Consider the following 19,822-nt stretch of genomic DNA (forward strand, 5'->3'; position numbering starts at 1 on the left):
ACAGAGCTGATTGTGTGGCTTCCACAGACCCACAATCACACGTGAGATTCGCTTTGAGTATTTAGATTTGAGTGCACAAGCTGAGGAAAAACAGGGCTGGTGTTTAAATGTCAGCAGGCTGAAAGCCAAAATTGATGTTCTTCAACCTGAAAAAACTGAGACGCTGAAAGGAGCCGCAACAACAAAACACTGAAATTAGATTGACCAGAAACAAAAATATAAAAACCTGTGAGTGCTGATAACGGAGCCCTGAGGAGAAAATTGCCTTTGAAATTTGACATTATTGACAAATCACAGGTGTATGGATCGCAGGTGAGGGTTCTGCCTGCAGTTCACACAATATTGATTTAAAGAGTTGCAAACACAAAAAGAGACTCATCTCCTCTCAGAGGCTTCACCGACAGCACCAAAAGAACAACAGAGACTGAGAGGAAGCAGTTATCATATCATGACAACTCAGGGAAAAATCTATGTTTGTTGCGTTTTTGTTCCTCATTGAAATAAATTTTAAGTAGGAAAAAAAAAAACACCAAAAAACCTTTTTCAAAGCCCCGGTAATGCCTGGAAGAAGATCTCAAATGTGTTGAGGAGAAGACGTCGAGGACGCAGAGCAGGAACAAAATGGAGACAAAGGAGGAGGAAGTTTAAAACATCTCTTCCCTTGCTCATCATGGGAAATGTGATATCCATGGCAGATAAAAATTAGGGATGTCCCGATCCGATCACGTGGTTTCTGACTCGATCGGTATTGGATGTTTCCTCCCGTTTAGGGATTGGATATGTAGCCAAATATATATGTATATTTATTATCTTTTTCAAAATTTTTTATCAGAACTATATTTCAAAACAAATGGGAAAAAATTAGAGCTGGGCAACGATTCAAATGTTTAATCTAATTAATCACATGATTTCCCTGATTAATCACGATTAATGCCTGAGTTTGTTGTTGTTGTTGGTGGTGAAGAGGTCAACAGGAAGTGGCTCTATTAGCAACAGTTGGAATGGGTACAGTGCCACCTATCATACCGGGGTATGACAGGCTTTGTGCCTCTGATCCCATTCATTCACCGCCATATATCCAAGGATAAAAACTAGGGCTGGGCAACGATTAAAATGTTTAATCTAATTAATCACATGATTTCCCTTATTAATCACATTTGTACGCAAAATCCAAAAATGAATTCAAAAGTAGTGTATAGCTTTTAGCATTTAGTTTTATTTTAAATGTGCTGCCATATGAATGAAAGTGCCATAACATTTGTTGTGCAAACACACTTTTAACATCAGCATCTTTCTGTAGTTTTTATGTAGAAGCCTCGCTCCACTGTCTGTTTCCTTGAATGACTTGCTGCTATCAGTTGTGTGTTTTGTCTTTAAGTGATATTTTAGACTAGAACTACTACGGTGAGAAGACAATTCAACTTGGCAGTGTTTACAGATGACTTTGGTTCTGTCGACTCCGCCGTCTGGAAGAACAGGTTTGGTGGATCCGCCGATTACTTTCTTTTACGGTTCCGCAGCAGACAGAAACAGACTTTACAAAATAAAAACCTGTGAGCATCAGACTTTTACAATAATAAAAGCCAAAATTACAACTCGGTTAGAGTCCCACATCGGACAGCCCTGTGCTGCATGTCGTTCCCCCTCTCTCTGCCCCCTGCTTCCTGTCTCTCTGAACTTTCCTATCCATTAAAGGCACAAAAGCCTTAAAAAAAAAATGTAAATTTATATTTAAAAAATTAAAAAACTGCGCTAATGCGCGATAAAATATTTATCGGCGTTAAATAATTAACGAGTTAACCGATAATAACGAGTTAACTCGCCCAGTTCTACTTAAAATCGAATAAAACCTGATCGGGACACCTGATCTAGATAAAATGGACGAGCTTTGAGCCCTGACGAGGATGTAGTAGGAATTATCCGGAAGGGAATATTATTTGTTTTACCGAGACATGGCTGCAGGAACAACATCTGTATTTCAGACATAGATGTCTATCTGTTGGCTCCAAGTTTCTGTCCACTAAGAGTTCACCTGTATACTGCGGCGATATAATTTCCCTTTGGGGATTAATGAAGGATAATTGAATTAAAACAGCAAAAACAACAGTTGTCTTCAGCAGATAAATGTGACTTTGGTTCGGCCTTTTTAATTTGAGTCCGAATGCTGCAAAACAGGTGAAAACCAGACTGAAGACATTCTTTGAAATCTTCACTAAAAAGGAGAAGAGTGAATAAAAGTCTGAGGTATCCGTACAACATCTGCCTTTAAATGCTAAATTTGTTTGAATTTTGTGCAGAGGCAGTGTTAAATGTAACAATCTAATAATATACGGAGGGTTCTGTGGTTAAAAATAAAAAAAAACAAAGAAAAGATTCAGCCTGGGTTTGATGACGGGGACAAAATCAAAAATTGGGAGCTGTTATGTGTATTTAACGTCAGTAAAATGGAAAAAAAAACCTTGTTTCTTAACAATACATCAAAACCCAGTGGGACTAACAGCCTGATGGATAACTGTAGATGTGGTTACATCAAGCAGCACATGGGAGCTCTTTCTCTGTTAGCTACTTTGCTTTCTTTGTTGCTTTTCATATGTAAACAAATACCAAAAGCAGCATCGTGTGGCACAGAAACCAAATAGTGAAAGATAGAAAGAATCTGGACTAATAACATTTACAGTTTCTAACCATATGTTAGCCAATGAAGAAACTGAACAAACTGGCAAAAGAAAACCCTATTGAACTGCAAATAAATTACTGGAAATATCTTATAATTTACAACTGAAAACCGGCTAAATGAGAGGAGCTATAAAGTAGAGAAATCAGAAATTAATGCAAAAAATCAATGAGAGTATCCAGTAGGTTCTTCTCTTCTCTGGATCCGTTTAATTTCCTTCATTAATCGCCATTAACTTTGAGATGTGGTCAAAATAAAAGGTCTTTTATTCAGCACTTTACCCGATTTAAAAGATTTCCTGTCCGATTTCACAGCAAAGTGAAAAGCTTCAATAGTTTTTATCTTTTAAAATATCAGCCTAAAAGGAAAAATATGTCCCCTGGAGGGTTTACGAGAGCTTTAGGCTGTTCTGTTCGGAGGAACGGGAGAAATATTTGTGGCGTTACTCGTTTAATTTGGCTCTTTGTGGAAATATCAGATCATTTTTGAGGTCGTACTTAAGCAGAAATATCACTGGATAAACTGCTGAAACAGCTGTGCTCGAGGGTCCAGAAACAGTCATCTCACTTCTTAAGAGACGACAATCGTGGAAGGAAGCAGAAGCACAAAGAAGAGCACGAATGAATGAAATAGACTGATGAGAGCGCACATCACACATTACATTTGCTGACAATGCAGAAGAATAAGCCACAAGAAAAACCTGATTTCTTAGCAAAAAAAGAAAAGGTTGATTTGATATGACTTCTATGATAAACCCCTCCCCCAACACACAAAACAGCAAACAAGCCTGCTGCTGGTGAGTAGGAGGGAAGCTGCCTGCATGAGTCATTCAGACACAGGTGGAGCTGAGAAAATAAATCAGTGGCAAAATATTAGAGAACAAACCTCAGTGAACTTCTTATCTGTTCCTACAGACGGCCCTGTCTTATTCCCAAAGGCTTTGCAGTTATAAAACTTGAGATAACTTAATGGTCGGGAGAGGAGGGGGGAGTTCTGCGCCGTTAGACTTTAAGAAGCAGAGAACTCAGAAACTATACGCAAAACACTTAATCCTTTCCTGCTGCTATCAAATATTAACATGCAGCGTTAAGGAAAGCTAAGCAAACAAGGCAAGAATTCTTCTGTGAAGCTCCTTTTAGTGCGCGGTGACAGTTTATCTCACTGCAGCAACGGTCGTTTTCCTAAAAACACGGGTTTGTGTTGGGGAAAATGCACATAAATTAAAAAAGAACAAAAGAAAAGTAAAGATAACACTTGTGTATTTTCTGAGCTGATGAAAAACGATGGCCATGAAGAATGTTTTTAGTTCGAGAAACTTTCACCAAATGTAATTAATTACTCTGGAACCAGATTTAAAATGTTTTTACGAATGTGCACATGATAATAAACGCATATATGGATACAAGCTGCAACGGCATTTGTTGAAAGTGTCTGAAAATCATTAAAAAAGGTGGAAAATAAACATCAGGAGAAGCTGCGGCGATGACACCTGAGTTCCTCTCCTGTCAAACCCATGTTTCAGTACCATTAAGCCTCATCTGAACAGGTGGGTCAGCCTGTTTAGATCGGTTCAGGTTAGACGATAAAATAAAGAGAGCCGTTCTCACAGAACCGATGCCAATGTTGAACAGTAAATTCCAAGCGACAGACAGACCTCTTGTTGGGTTTATTTAAGGTTATAATGAGCTTTTTTTTTAAGGTACACGATGTTACATGTGTAGGGAATTGTTAAGAATTTAATGATTCTGGTTCCATTATCGATATCAATTCAGTTCCTTATCGATTCTCATCCAGTTATATATATAGTACAAATGGCTTTGGTTGCAGTAACACTTTAATTTCAAGTATGCACCGACATTTTATCTATTTTCACCTGTCATTTTACTTTTCCCTGCCTCAATGAAAGGGAGAGCTAGAGGTATGAGGGAGCCTGCCCCTGCCTCTGAGCCCGCCCCTGAGCCCGCCCCTGAGCCCGCCCCTGAGCCTGCCCCTGAGCCTGCCCCTGAGCCTGCCTCTGAGCCTGCCCCTGAGCCCTCCTCTGCCTCTGAGCCCGCCCCTGAGCCCGCCCCTGAGCCCGCCCCTGAGCCTGCCCCTGAGCCCGCCCCTGAGCCCGCCCCTGAGCCCGCCTCTGAGCCCGCCTCTGAGCCCGCCTCTGCCTCTGAGCCCGCCTCTGCCTCTGAGCCCGCCTCTGCCTCTGAGCCCGCCTCTGCCTCTGAGCCTGAACCTGTTGATATTACAATCAACAGGACCTGGATGTTTTACGTTACAGGGCTCTCAGGTTTTGAATGCAGGCAAGAGTGACACCCCCACCCTCGGTTGGGCGGGTCGCAGGAATGGGGGTCTTTAATTCATAATATTATTATTAGTGTTGTTATTAATAACTGCTCTGCTCAGACTCATGGGAGACATGCTTGTTTCCTTCTGCCTCGACGGCATGTTGGATGACGTCATCGCACAAATGCGTCAGACGCTCGCAAAACCTAAAAACGGGATCGTTAGGCAGGCGGAAAAATGATTACGGGGAATCGAACTACTGGGAGCCGGTTCTCGATTCCAATCCTTACACGCGTGTGTGCAGAAATTCGTGCTTTGTTGAAATGTTTGACCAAACTGAAGCAGAATAAAGACTCATAAGCCGCTGTTGGGATGAACAGAAAAAAAAAAAAGCTGCCAGCTGTGACTTAAAAGGACGTTCAATTAGTCAATAATTTACATTTTCTTTCAAAAAGCTCTCAGAATGTGACACTTTTAACAAGCTCTACCTCTCCAGGGTTTTTGCTAAGGATTATAATCAATCACCGTTTCCTTGAATATTTTGCTCATTATCATCAGCGTCGCCCTCCACCTTCGTCCGAGCAGACAAAGAAAAAGTACGAGTCAGCCAGACGGAGCGGTTTGTAAGATAAGAGATGACTGGGATTTATTCTGGGTGTAATGAAGGGACAGTGTTTCTCACCAAGGGAAAGAGGGAAAACGCTAAGCAGCGAGGACTGTTAAAATATAGGAGAACACAGGTGGAGTCTTCACAGATACACTATATTAAATCATTTCCCTTCACCAAGCAGATTTAGAGCCGTGATTCACCTACTTTCCGAAGTGAAAGCTTAAGATTCCCATCACTCATCCCCTGGTGTCAGTTTTTAGGCTAATTTATAACAGAATTTACAGCTTAAAACCTCACAGTGTCCCGAAAATTAAACATTTACTAGATTTAAGGCAGATTTTCAAATTGTTCTCAGCGATTCAAAACTTTTGACGGAATATATAATAAAGTCTGAATAAAGCAGAAATAAATTTGTCACATCACAGGAAAACGTCCTCTTAACCACCCAGAGAAACATCAATAATTCAAACTGTTTCCAAGTGAGTGAAATAAGGTTTGATGATTAAAAAAAAAAAAGAGACCGTGGAGGTGCGTCCTGTGAGGACGCCGTCCCCAGAGCTCAGATCAGCTCAAATGAACTGCACTGACCGGACAAACAGAGCAGAGTTCATTCTAACCAAACCCAGTCACCTGATTTACAGAAACTTTCTGTTACTGCAGGAGGCAACAGAAGCTGTTTGACTGTTGTATAATCCGGTTATGATCCATATAGGGCTGGGCGATAAAACGATAGCTATAAAGGAATAACTTTTCCTCGATAGGGTTAGTAAACATGGTCGATATACTTTTACTTAGATTACATTCGTCCATCTTTTGACAGACAACACGAACAGCCAATGAGAACGAGAGTTGCGCCGCGCTGAACCAACTCAACTCAACTTTAATTATTTGAGCCTCGTTTCCACTATGCAGTCCGGTACGGGTCGGTTCAGAACGGTACGGTACGGGTCGGTTCTCTTTGGGGTCAGCTTTGCGTTCCCACTGTACAAAGGGGACCCTCAGGGGTGGGCGGAGTGCGTGCCGAAGCATAAATAGCAAATAACAGCAAATAACAAATAACATCCATAATTTGGAACCACCTCCAAGCTTCTCCAGCTTAATGCCACACTGGCTCGCGGTCCGGTTGAAACCACTCTCTGCCATTTTTGCGACAATCAGCAGGAAAACTTTTTGGTTTGGCACAGCGCCATCGAGCTCCCGCTGCACAGCCTCCTCACCAACAACGGAGAGCAGAGCCTGGAACCGGTCCGGTGTGCTCGGTACCCCAAGCAGAAGGGTTACAGACATGGTAACGGGTTCCATGGGACCGGTACGCTTTGGTGGTAGTGGAAACACTGAAATAAGCGAACCGCTCTGAACCGACGCGTACCGGACTGCATAGTGGAAACACGCCATTATTTATCATGTGGCTGGAATAGAGCCATGCCAGCAGCTAGCCGTGGCGTGTTTGTTTGTGCTGCTGCAGCCGCATAAAAACAGAAAATGAGTGCTCCCTCTGAAGAAACAACGGAAGACGCAGCCCAAGGCGTAAGGGATGACATCGTTGATAAGAAAGGCCCGAAAAGTTCAGTAGTATGGAGGTATTTTGGTTTTTTAAAGTCCGACACGAAACAGGGTAGCGTGGACTGCGAATTACGCCGAGCACATGGCAAGTACGCTCCACATTGCCGGATGTGTGCTTGCTCCGCCCATTTTAGCGAGTCTGCTTCTGTGGTGACTTGTGTAGACTTCAGACAGCTTGCTGTCCCAGAATGCAGTGCGGGTCAAGCGAAGATGGCAGATAAGTTGACAAAAGTTGACAGGTATGCCATTAGCCTGCTCCTCCTCCGCATCCTGGCTCGTTGCTCCCGTTTCTCCCTCCTCAGCCTCACCGCTTCCTCTGCAGCTTTAAAATAAAGAACTCCAACAGCAGCTGAAAGAACAGCTCTGTCCATTTTCAATCTTTTGTAGAAGTTTCGATTTTTCTTTGCTGTTGAAATCACGCAGTGAGGAACAGAAAAATGAAAAACAATCGTTTATGTTTTTTTTATTTTTGCCGGCAACGCCTTTGACGTAATCAAGTACGCTTCCGTTCCAAATGCACAACGAGCGTACTTCTGTACTCAGAAGTACGTACTTCCGACAAGTCCATACTTGTAAGTACACAAGTAGGTACTTAGCGTACTTGGTATTGCGAAACGGTTCATGTTCCGACAAAGACGGGGAACCCCGCTAATCTGTTTCATCACCTGAAGCAGCTCCACCCGTTAGAGCACGGAGGATGCAAACTGTTACCAACACAAGTGCTATTCTTCCCCCGATAACAGCTCCTGAGCAGCAGCAGCAGGAGACCACAGAGTCTGCTTCAGCACCGTGTGACACAAAGTCTCTGGCTGTGTTCGAAACCACATACTACATACTTCCATACTGCATACTCATTCATCAGACAGTATGTAGAGCGTTTACCCACAATGCATTTTGCTCCTGCCCGAGCCGAAATCAGCCGGCCTGAAGCGGATTTTGCTTAAGCTCTAAACTCTGTAAACTTTAGCAACATTTGAAACATTTTCAGGCGAGAAAGTAGTCGTTTAGATCCCCAACGTGTTGAAAACCTGACAAAATACCGGCTATTTACAATTTTGTTCCCAGGAATTCGGCGCTACTAAAGCTAGCCGCAGTGAGCAACGCACTTCCGGTTATTTTTACAAAAATAAAATACCCGTTGCCTTTTATATTACAATACAATTGGTGCTTTCTTTTTGAAAACAGGAAGTGAACCTACGTTCGTTGTAGCTAGCTTGAAACTGGACAGGAAATGACGATCGGCGACGTCACTTTACGTTGCATCTTGGGTAGTTTGAGTATGAGTAGTAACCTCATGATGCATACCCAACATTTCGGCGAATCTAGTATGCATCCGGGAACTTCTCGCTTACTCAAACTCGCATACTAACTCAAAAAGTTAGTATGAGTAGTAGGAGAAGTATGCGGTTTCGAACACAGCCAAAGAGACACTGTGATGTTACAGATGCAGATTATTGTGTTGCTAAAGACCTGCTGCAAATAAGCAAAGTGGAGAATAAGGGGTTCAAGTGTATAATGAAAGTTATGGACCCGATATATATATCAATATCGACCGATATAAAAATAAACATTGTAGGACTTTTTCCCTTATTTTTGCCCTAGATCCATATCAAGGTTCGCAGTAGTTTAACCGTCAATCAACTCAAAGCTTGAACTTAAAAGATAGAAAACCACCGAGTATCGCACTCAAAGGGAAGACTCCTGGAGCCCTTTAAGCAGCTTTTAGATCTCTGGATAAATCACAATGTTTCTGACTCAGTTCAGCAGTTTATCCAATGAAGGGAAACCTCTGAGTTCCTGACCTCTGCACCGTCCAGCAGGAAGCTAAATATACGTTCATGTGACTCGACTGTCTGCCCCCGGTGAGCAACACACACTGCATTAAGGTGACTTCTCACAACAGTTCTGTGCTGCTTGGTCCCGGTTTTAAATGAATAAAATAACCTTTCAGCTTCAGCCGAGCGCTGCACCGTCAGGCCTGGCACACAAACGCAGAGCAGAAGCCAACGTCTTTAACGCTGTTGCAAAAGCTGTGATGAGATTTGTGGACGAGAGGAAGCGCTCCGCTCAGCTTCTGGAGCAACTTGCAGGTTCATTTAAAACATTTACAAATCAAGATTAAAATCTTTTTCAGAAACAGGACGATCAATAACTTAGAAGCTTTAAGTGCTGCACTTCTCTGTATGGTCCCCATTTAATTAACAGGCCTCTGATGCATCGCTGTCTCACGCTGCGCTACGCCCCAGTGTGCACATTGATCTTACGTGCACAAATTGCAAGGTGATACGATTCCATTTGTAGCAAGTGTGAAAAAGTTATGTTAATTTCAATGTGGGAAATTACGTATCATCTCACTGTGATTGCTTGTATTACATGATAACACATCAGCCCGTTTATTAAAAGGTGGGTAGATGATATCGGTTTGCATTAATTAAGCCACAAATTAAACCAGATGTCATTAAATAAAGCAGCTTATTCTACATGAGATGCTGCAGAGAGACTTCAAACCATTTCTACACGACCCGTCAGAAGCCAAGAATAGCGCCGCCAGAGGAAAGATGACCAGAGACAGCAAAAGATGCTGGGTAGCAGTTTGGCCACAGGGATCCACAGGTACGCAAACACACAAGCTTGCTTAAAATCACACATATATGCACACACGTATCACTTCTATGCATATGTACGGTGGCCCTGAAGAGCAAATCACAACGGCAAAAGAGAAAACAGAACAGCGTTAACCAAAACGGAAAAGGTAGGTACCCTCGGAGACATGAATCGTCGCTGATTGGACTGGTGGTGATCCGTGCTTTAAACCGGAAAAACTATGGTTAACATATTTTCAAAATATAAGCGCTGCTAGTGACAACGTACGGGCTGCTATTAAAGAATATTTTGATGTAAATATCCCGTCTTAAATGCTGCTTTATCTCCCGATGTTAACAAAAAGGTCTCAAAAGATTTTGACAAGATATTATTAAACTTTATATGGAGGAACAAAAACCACTATATTAAAAAAAAAAAAATCAGTAATAATGAATTCATATGATAATGGTGGCCTTAACTTTTTAGACTTTTAGACTTTAAATTTATAATTAATTCATTATTATTAAAAATTATAATTATTATTTATAATTTATAATACTTAAAGAATAAATTGGCCTCAACAATTTATCAAGAACCCATATTGTTCCATATGTAGTATCTATGTGGGGAAAAATTATTTTTGTAGATCAATGACCAAGAAAGAAGCATCTGTTTATGAAAGAAGGATAGTTTTGAGGGGATTTTCTCAACATTATAATTACAAAATAAAAAGAAATTTAGGCCTCGTAATTTAGAGAAAATAACATTTGGTATGAAGTTCCAAATTGAAGATGGGTTCTTGATAAATTGTTTAAACCAGTAACGTGACTCCTCAGAGAAGAAGAAAGGGAACGAGCTCATTAGCTAACAAACTACCCAGCTTCCCCGGCTGTCCCAGTCTCTGGTGTCACCAGTTCCGTGCAGAAACAGCCTTCAACTGCTCCACGGAACAAAAATCAATGCTCCCTTCAACAGAAACTGCACGTACAAAAACCAAGAAGAAGAAAAAAGGAGGAAATGATGATCAACTGGGACATGAGAGGCCATCGTTACCGAGAGAGCAAACCTTTTTACCACAGTCTTTAAATTCGATGTTCACAAACAATCCCACAGTCAGCTGTTGTAAATCAATCTTTCCTTTTGTTTATACAAACATTTATAAGGAAAATATTTCACCTGAGTTACAGAGCTGCTCACACCTTCATCCAAGGCAACTAAACCATCTCCGCCTGACTGGACCGCTTGATTTGGGATTCGAGTCGCCGCCCTCCAATCAGACGGTCCAAATTCATCCTCCCAACACAGAGGTGTCTTTGTGTAGCGGATTTATTGATTTCCACGGTTACAAAGCTTCATTCTCAACAACAAAGCCTGGAATCATTCCTGAACAACAATTTGCAAGCTCAAAATGATCTTTTTTTTTTTTTTTAGTTTAGTTCAGCTGCCTGTGACAGGATAGCAAGACAACGAGGTCATGAAACTGCACCTTGAATTGTTTTAGTTTATATCTGTACAACTTAACAGGTTTACCTTGATTCAAGCACAATTAACTCCTAAGTGTTCTGTGGTTATCAGGTGGAGGTGAAGCTCTACGAGGCTGACAGAAAGCAGCGAATGAGGACACTTCTTCCACTCTGCTGCAGAGATGAGACGATCTCTAATCACTTAAATGACTCCTGCTAAGAAGACATAACTACAAATAAAAAGCTGTGTGCTGTTTGTCGTAAGGTCCAGTGCACCTGCTGTGGTGACTGCATCTTAAAATGACTCAACGGAATGACGAATGTGGCCTTTCCATCACTGTGTCACCAGTTGTTCATCCATTTCCTTTCCCTTAATCCAGTTTAGGGTCACAGGCTTGGAGCCTATCCCAGCCGCCAACAGGTGAGAGGTTAATGGGTTTAAATAAATCCATGAACCATTAATAACCAGTAATTAACAGCTATGAAAAAGGGGGGGGAATCTCGTTAAACATCTTCCTTCAAGCACTCCTCTCTCATTTAATCTCCATCCAGTTTATCATCTGTTTCCTACAGACGAAATGATACCAAAGTCCCACCCGTCCCAATAAGAACTGAGCAGAACCTGTTGAGAAATGACGAAACCCACGAAACATGGCCATTACCACACAGCAACCTTTGGCTTGTGAAGTGTTTCCATGCTGACAGAGTGGGGAGGCGGAGCAGAGAGAGATGGAGTATCAGAGAGACATGGAGATGGGGGAACTACTGATGTGTATCATGCAAAATTTATGGAAGCAATAAAACTGTTCAGCGAGAGGTGCCGGTGGCAGAGGAGCACTTGTATGCTGAAGCACAAAGGATAACAAGCACGAGAAGAGACGCTACGAGCTCGAGTGTTGCCTGGAAGACGATTCGGAGGGAGCAGAGTGGTCTGCTGTGGGTGATGCTGTGTCCAACTGAACCAGAGAACTCACCAACACCCAATTAATTCAGAAAAGCACACAGAGACGTGTTATGATCAAAAGGAATCCGGCTGAGGCGATGCACCAGATACATTCACCACCCTCCTTTTGATTGTTCCACGAGCCTAAACAACACGGTTTTAAATAATCAGATCAGTCACCACGACCCAGTCAAACAGGAAGCAAAGTCAATCAATGTCTGACAACTAACAAGAGCTAATAAGTAATTTCACTTTTATATTGGCTCCAATAACTCGTCCTTTATTCCTTCTCTCTGCATCCGGTGTTTTAAATCTTAATTTAATCTAATGAGACAGAAATCTAAACGAATATTACAGATTAGGGCTGGGCAACGATTAAAATGTTTAATCTAATTAATCACATGATTTCCCTGATTAATCACGATTAATCACATTTGTACGCAAAATCCAAAAATGAATCCAAAAGTAGTGTATAGCCTTTAGCATTTAGTTTTATTTTAAATGTGCTGCCATATGAATGAAAGTGCCATAACATTTGTTGTGCAAACACACTTTTAACATCAGCATCTTTCTGTAGTTTTTATGTAGAAGCCTCGCTCCACTGTCTGTTTCCTTGAATGACTTGCTGCTATCAGTTGTGTGTTTTGCCTTTAAGTGATATTTTAGACTGGAACTACTACGGTGAGAAGACAATTCAACTTGGCAGTGTTTACAGATGACTTTGGTTCCGTCGACTCCGCCGTCTGGAAGAACTTTATAATGAAAATGGCCGAGTAAAAGTTCCGTACCCTTCTCCATGTTTGGTGGATCCACCGATTACTTTCTTTTCCGGTTCCGCGGCAGACAGCAACAGACTTTTACAAAATAAAAGCCTGTGAGCAACAGACTTTTTCAAAATAAAAGCCTGTGAGCCACAGACTTTTATAATAATAAAATAAATAATAAAACAAGGGTGGTCCGTGGCGTAGTGGATTGAGCAGGCGCCCCATGTACAGAGGTTATAGTCCTCGCTGCAGCTGGCCCCGGTTCAAGTGATACGAAGGGAGAGAAAATAGGGCAGAGCGATTGTGAGGTCTGACTTTTTCCTGGAGAACGATTTTGTGATGCAAATGTATTACTCTTTTGAACGCATATTGTTTTGGGAAGCAAAACGCTTTATTTTCGGGACCCCGGCAAACTAGCCGGACTACCTTCATCAACACCAAAACGAGGCTGGAACTCGGCTCACAGGACGCAGCAGGGGGTAAGAAAATGTTCATAAATGACGTTGCTAATATGTCAGACAGCTTCATGTCAAAAGAGGCGAACTATCCCTTTAAGGTTCTGAGCGACAGGCTGAGACAGAGACCCGGCATCCAGTCGTTATCCTCACGCTCTGCTGTTAAACCACCATCACATTTAACAAAGTACGTGGACATCAACAGGCTGTGTGACTCCGTGTTGTTGCCGCGCTGCTTCCAGGTGTGGATGTTTTACAGCCTCTGCTGTGATGAATATCACAGAAATGTGTTTTTCTGCTTTAATAAAATTGAGAAGAAGAAGAAATAAAATAAAAATCGCTCCAGGAGGGCCATGAAACATTCAGCTCCCAAACTCTCCGTGTTCTCCTCTGAGAATCTAAAAGTCTAAACACACATCCGACGTGTTGTCAGCTGCAGATCTAAAGGTCGGTGTGTGCGGGACAAGGTGAGTGAAACAGTCAGAGAAAAGGGACATTAATGCTCTGCAGGCACCTCACCCAGATTCGACAAGGTTAGTTAATCATCTGTCACATGGACAGGGAACTGACAGACTCCCCTCTCTGCTCTTCCCTCCACCTCCTCCACCGCCTCTACATCCAAGGACATCCGTCCTTTTCCACCCGTATTAACCTTGTGTATCTTACCACCCGGCTTTATCTGTTTCTTTTCTGCCGCCTGTGTCGGTCCTTTTGTTTCTGTCCCCTTCTGAAGCCGAGGCTCTCTCCCCCTCTCCGGTAGGGACAAAGCTGTCTCTCCATCATTCAGCCCTCTAATCGGCCACACATCATTGCCTCCCGGCCATTTAGCTCAAGGTAAATCTAGTGGTCCCTTTTATAAAGAGAACGGGTATAGAGAGAAGGATGAACGGCCTGATGGACGGGTGAACGGAGGGTGGGAAACAGCCACAGCCAACTTAAAAAAAAGGAAATTAAAGAGGTCCAGAGGAGGTAAAAGAGGGTGAAGTGAGGATGTAAAAGGAGATGGAGAGAATTAGGATGGAGGTGGAGAAGTGAGAGGCTGAGCTCGAAACCGCATACTACATACTACATACTGCATAGTCATCAATCAGACAGTATGCAGAGTGTTTACCCACAATGCATTTCGCTCCTGCCCGAGCCGAAATCAGCCGGCCTGAAGCTGATTTCTCAACTCTGTAAACTTTAGCAACATTTGAAACATTTTCAGGTGAGAAAGTAGTCGTTTAGATCCCCAACGTGTTGAAAATCTGACAAAATACCGGCTATTTACAATTTTGTTCCCATGAATTCGGCGCTACTAAAGCTAGCCGTAGTGAGCAACGCACTTCCGGTTATTTTCACAAAATAAAATACCCGTTGCCTTTTATCATAGGGAAAGCCATTACGATACAATTGGTGCTTTTGTTTTGAAAACAGGAAGTGAACCTACCCTCGTTGTAGCTAGCTTGAAACTGCCGTTTTGACAGGAAATGACGATCGGCGACGTCACGTTACGTTGCATCTTGGGTAGTTTGAGTATGAGTAGTAACCTCATGATGCATACCCAACATTTCAGCGAATCTAGTATGCATTTGGGAACTTCTCGCTTACTCAAACTTGCATACTAACTCAAAAAGTTAGTCGGAGTAGTAGGAGAAGTATGCGGTTTCGAACACAGCCAGAGTCTTTAAACGGTCAGCAAAGGGGCTTCACAGGGGTGGAGGAAGCAGACCTGTGTAGAAATTCAGTATTTTTCTGGAATGGAAAGGACACAAGCCACAAGGTGAGGACTTAAACGAGAAAGGAGACAAGAATGAAAGGAACAAGATGAGACAATGTTAAGAAGATAAAAAGAATAAAAAAGGGATGAAGAATTATCAGGAGGAGAAAGTCAAAGGAGTAGAGTTAAAGTAAAGAGGAGAGAAACATTTAATGGGAGAGAAAAGATTGGAGTGACAGAAGAAAGAAAAGGGGCAGAGTAAAAACATAAATAAAGCCAGAGAAGAAGAGAAAGCGACTGATGCTGTCCAGTTCGGAGGCGCGGGGAGGCGTGCATCTATCAGCGGCGTGCTCTCTGCAACAAGCCGCCAGGGACAGACACCAGTCAGCTCAGGAAATAAGAAAATGATGAAGAGCAATTTAATGTCACGCCGCCACCAAGCCAAAACGCACATCTGTCACAGCCAGACTGATGTCACCGCCCCTCCCTCGCACTTCAGCACTCCCTCATTACGCTCTCCCTTCAACATGGCGGCGCACACACACACGCTTTGCTGTGGTTTCCTCTTCTGCAATACAAATATTTTCTCATGTTTGCAACCATCTCCACATGATGCGGCTGCATGTTCCCGCCTGAACACCACAGTCCTGCTCATTCTACACGTGTCGGTCAGCTCTGCCCCAACACTGCCCCCATCAGGATGTCGATGCCCATTACAGTGCTGGAAACTGCTGACATCTGTTTTTAACACAAGATTTGTGATGCAGACGCGGTGTGGAGGAGGGATGCAGAGGTGGGTAGTAACAAGTTACATTTACTTGAGTAATTTTTTGAAAAAAATTATACTTCTAGGAGTAGTTTTAAATCTCTATACTTTTTACTTTTACTTGAGATTTGTAGATTTGTGCAGCAGAAACTGTCCTCTTACTCCGCTACATTAGGCTACAATGAGCTGGTTACTTTTCTTCTTACCTCTGTGGTATTCTACGCCTCATTATTTTTATCCCCCCGCGTACGCCTCATTTTAATGTTTTATTCTGACAGAGAGAGAGACTTCCGCCAAAGGCTCTACCACCTGACTGTGTTTCACCAATCAGACGTAGCCGTGCAGTCTGGTCACGTGACCATACTCAATCTCAGCGGCGGGACGGGTTAGCTTTACAGTTTACAGTCGTAGCAAACAAACAAAGAAACAGATGAAAAATGTCAGAATCAACGGTGGGAAATGAAGACGCAGACGAGGCCTCATACTGAAAGCATGTTTACCTTACAAAGAGTGAGAAACAGCAGCTACATTATGTGTCTTCTTTGTCAACCAAAACAAACGCACATTTCAGCAGAAACTCAACATCTAACTTGAGGAAACATGTAGCGCTAAGTTTCCTAAAGTAGTTTTTTCCCCCATGGATAGGTGAATGTTTGTTTTTTAGGTTACATATGGGTTACATATGTTTTAAACATTTCCTAAGTCTCTTTTATTTTTTATTGAAGTGCTTGAGTTTACCTGGATTATTTTAATTTAAGCTATTTTGTAATTAATTAATTCATTTTAATTTATTTTATCAATTGGATGAACTCTAATTTGCCTAAAGATGATTATTTAGTATTTTTGTCTGTCTGATTGAATGCTTGTGTTAACAAATAAATCAGATGTTACTCAACAGTTACTCAGTACTTGAGTAGTTTTTTCACCAAGCACTTTTTTACTCTTACTCAATTATTTGGATGACTACTTTTTACTTTTACTTGAGTCATATTATTCTGAAGTAACAATTTTTGGCTGCTCTACCCACCTCTGGAGGGATGACGGCTTTATGCAGTGTAATGAGTCGGATACAACTGAAACAGGACTAGTTTTGGGGAAATTCTTGGGGTTATGAACTTCTTATTCAGGCGTTTGAACACATGTGGGTCCCCTCTGCACCTACCGTTGCACTTCCCTCCGTTGGTAGGGTCACCAAAGTAACCGGGCATGCAGCTCTGGCAGTGTGTTCCTGCCGTCAGGTTCCCACAGTGCTCGCACACACTGCTGTTCACACACTTGCTGTGACCGTTACACTGGCATGCTGGGGGGGGAAATGAGACACACAAAGTAAGACACACGCTTCATAAACTCAGAATCAGAAATTTCATAATCGGGTTTTAGAACAGAACGTTCTAAAGGGAAACCTCTGGCTGGAGCAGTAAATGACATAATTTTTTCTGGTTCCAATTGATCCGAGTGACATTTCGGACACACAAACGCGCACACAATCCTGTCTGGGATTGTTTTTAACTGATTCTCTTCACATTTCAATGAAATAAAGGTTTTTATAACTAAAGTCTCTCTAGAGAGAGAGAGAGAGAGAGAGATAAAGTGGTGCATCTCAAGGATCAATTTTAGGACTTTTCAAACTGTGCATGCAAAGCCTGAGTGGTGTCATATACTAATGATACTCACATTTATGTAACCATGTCTCCTGAATATAAAAGTAAATTTAAAATACTTTAAAAAAAAATTGTATTTTAGCTCCGAGAACGTCAATGTTTTTTTTCAACTTAACAGGGAAAAACTGAGCGTTTAATGATTAAAAAGAAGAAAGTATAAAGAGAAGCTGGCTAAAAAGCTTCATATCATTTAAATAAGCCGATATAACCAAGTAAAACAGAGACTAATGCATCATTTAGGGGGTCACATGACATCCTCACCTGAACGTGTTTGGGTGAAGTGGCTCACTCACCGGGACACTGGATAAAAGCCCAGTTGTAGCCTCTTTGTCTGGTTTCATGCGGTTCTTATGTTCATATCAAAATTTGCATTTGTGTTTTTTTTTAATGTGCATGTTCGCTTCGTTTGAGTTCAATATGGCAGCGGTCTCCAACCTTTTTTGCTCCATGGAACGGTTTAATGTCAGACAATATTTTCACGGACCGGCCTTTCAGGTGTGGCAGATAAATACTACAAAATAAAATAATACGACCAACACAGACCTTGGCTGTGTTCGAAACCGCATACTTCTCCTACTACTCATACTAACTTTTTGAGTTTGAATATTCGAGTTTGAGTAAGGAGAAGTTCCTGGATGCATACTAGATTCACCGAAATGTTGGGTATGCATCATGAGGTTACTACTCATACTCAAACTACCCAAGATGCAATGTAACGTGATGTCGCAGATCGTCATTTCCTGTCAAAACAGCAGTTTCAAGCTAGCTACAACGAGTGCGTTGCTCACTGCAGCTAGCTTTAGTAGCGCCGAATTCGTGGGAACAAAATTGTAAATAGCCGGTATTTTGTCAGATTTTCAACACGTTGGGGATCTAAACGACTACTTTCTCACCTGAAAATGTTTAAAATGTTGCTAAAGTTTACAAAGTTTAGAGCTTGAGTGATATCAGCTTCAGGCCTGCTGATTTCGGCTCGGGCAGGAGCGAAATGCATTGTGGGTAAACACTCTGCATACTGTCTGATCGATGAGTATGCAGTATGGAAGTATGCCGTATGGAAGTATGCCGTATGTAGTATGCGGTTTCTAACACAGTCACTGTGGTATTTAGTAAATATGATAATAAACTTGAATCCACTGTGTACTTGTATGTAACTTTATTAGCAGCGTCCTCCTGACATAACGACTCTCTGCCTCCTAACGCTCTCTGGTCGCTATGGTAACGCTTAAACGTGCCTTCAAAATGCAGCTTTCTTTTTCTTAGTAGTCACAGCCTCTTCTTCTGTCTCCTCACTGGGAAGAAGCTTTCCAAACACGTCTGTTTTTGACTCGTTTTGCTCGGTTCGTGGGTTTAATATCAGCGTTGATGCGTCATGTGACCGAGACGAGAGCGAGTCAAGAACAGACGGATGTAACGGAGAGAATTCTGAGAATTATTTTTCAAAATAATGTGGCTCTTTGTGGTAACACAGTAAAAAATGCAGCTCTTAGTCTCTGACTGGTTGGCTACCCCTGATTTCCAATTGATCCGAGTGGCATTTCGGACGCACAAACAGACACACATAAGCCTGTCAACTTAACAGGGAAAAACTGAGCGTTTAATGATTAAAAAGAAGAAAGTACAAAGAGAAGCTGGTTAAAAAGCTTCTTATCATTTAAATAAGCCGATATAACCGAGTAAAACAGAGACTAATGCATCATTTAGGGGGTCACATGACATCCCCACCTGAACGTGTTTGGGTGAAGTGGCTCACTCACCGGGACACTGGATAAAAGCCCAGTTGTAGCCTCTGTCGGACGAGCAGAGACTCTGATCCACCACCATGTCCCTGTCTCGCAGGATGTTCCGGTCTCTCGGTCCGGGCTTCCCATGCGCCGGCTTCAGGGGGCCCCTGTAAGACCCCTCCATGCACACGCCCCTGCCGGTGTTGCTGGGATCTCCGCACCACCCGCACTCCACCCTCTGCAGACAGTCGGCACACGTCCTCAGACCTGAGCAGTTCTGGGCTGGTGGATGAGGAAGAAACCGAAAGTTCACAATTAAAACTTCAACACGATCCTGCATGAGAGGATGAACTCAGATTCAGCCGGCTGTTACAGTCAGGATGAACATCTTTGTTGTTATCAAACTCGTCTCTCCACCCATTTCACTGAGTATTCGCATTCACAGAAAGACACTAAATACAGTTTCTCATCAGTAAACCTGCAGTGGTTGTAAAATTATAAAATAAACTAGAAATAAGAATAATTCAGATGTTGCACTTTCAGGTTTTCCTTATTCAGTCTTTTGTGTGTATCAGGATTTTTGCTCAGATTTCCAGATTTGTTCCTTGTCAGTTAGTTTATCGTAGTTTTGTCTTCTCCACAG

At 42.2% G+C, this 19,822-nt stretch overlaps 1 protein-coding gene across 2 annotated transcripts in view; it reads right to left on the reverse strand.

Annotated features, from left to right (window-relative positions):
- The window catches only part of atrnl1a (attractin-like 1a), a 425,977-nt gene that overhangs the window by 250,954 nt on the left and 155,201 nt on the right, over positions 1-19,822 (reverse strand). For both annotated transcript variants that reach the window (XM_075481032.1, XM_075481024.1), the window contains 2 exons: positions 19,213-19,461; positions 16,957-17,094 (listed from right to left, as the gene is read on the reverse strand). In XM_075481032.1, coding sequence (XP_075337147.1) covers positions 16,957-17,094; positions 19,213-19,461 — 387 coding nt within the window. The remainder of the gene's footprint in view (positions 1-16,956; positions 17,095-19,212; positions 19,462-19,822) is intronic.

The sequence above is a fragment of the Odontesthes bonariensis genome, chromosome 2 (assembly GCF_027942865.1).
Source record: "Odontesthes bonariensis isolate fOdoBon6 chromosome 2, fOdoBon6.hap1, whole genome shotgun sequence".
NCBI classification, from domain to species: Eukaryota; Metazoa; Chordata; class Actinopteri; order Atheriniformes; family Atherinopsidae; genus Odontesthes; species Odontesthes bonariensis.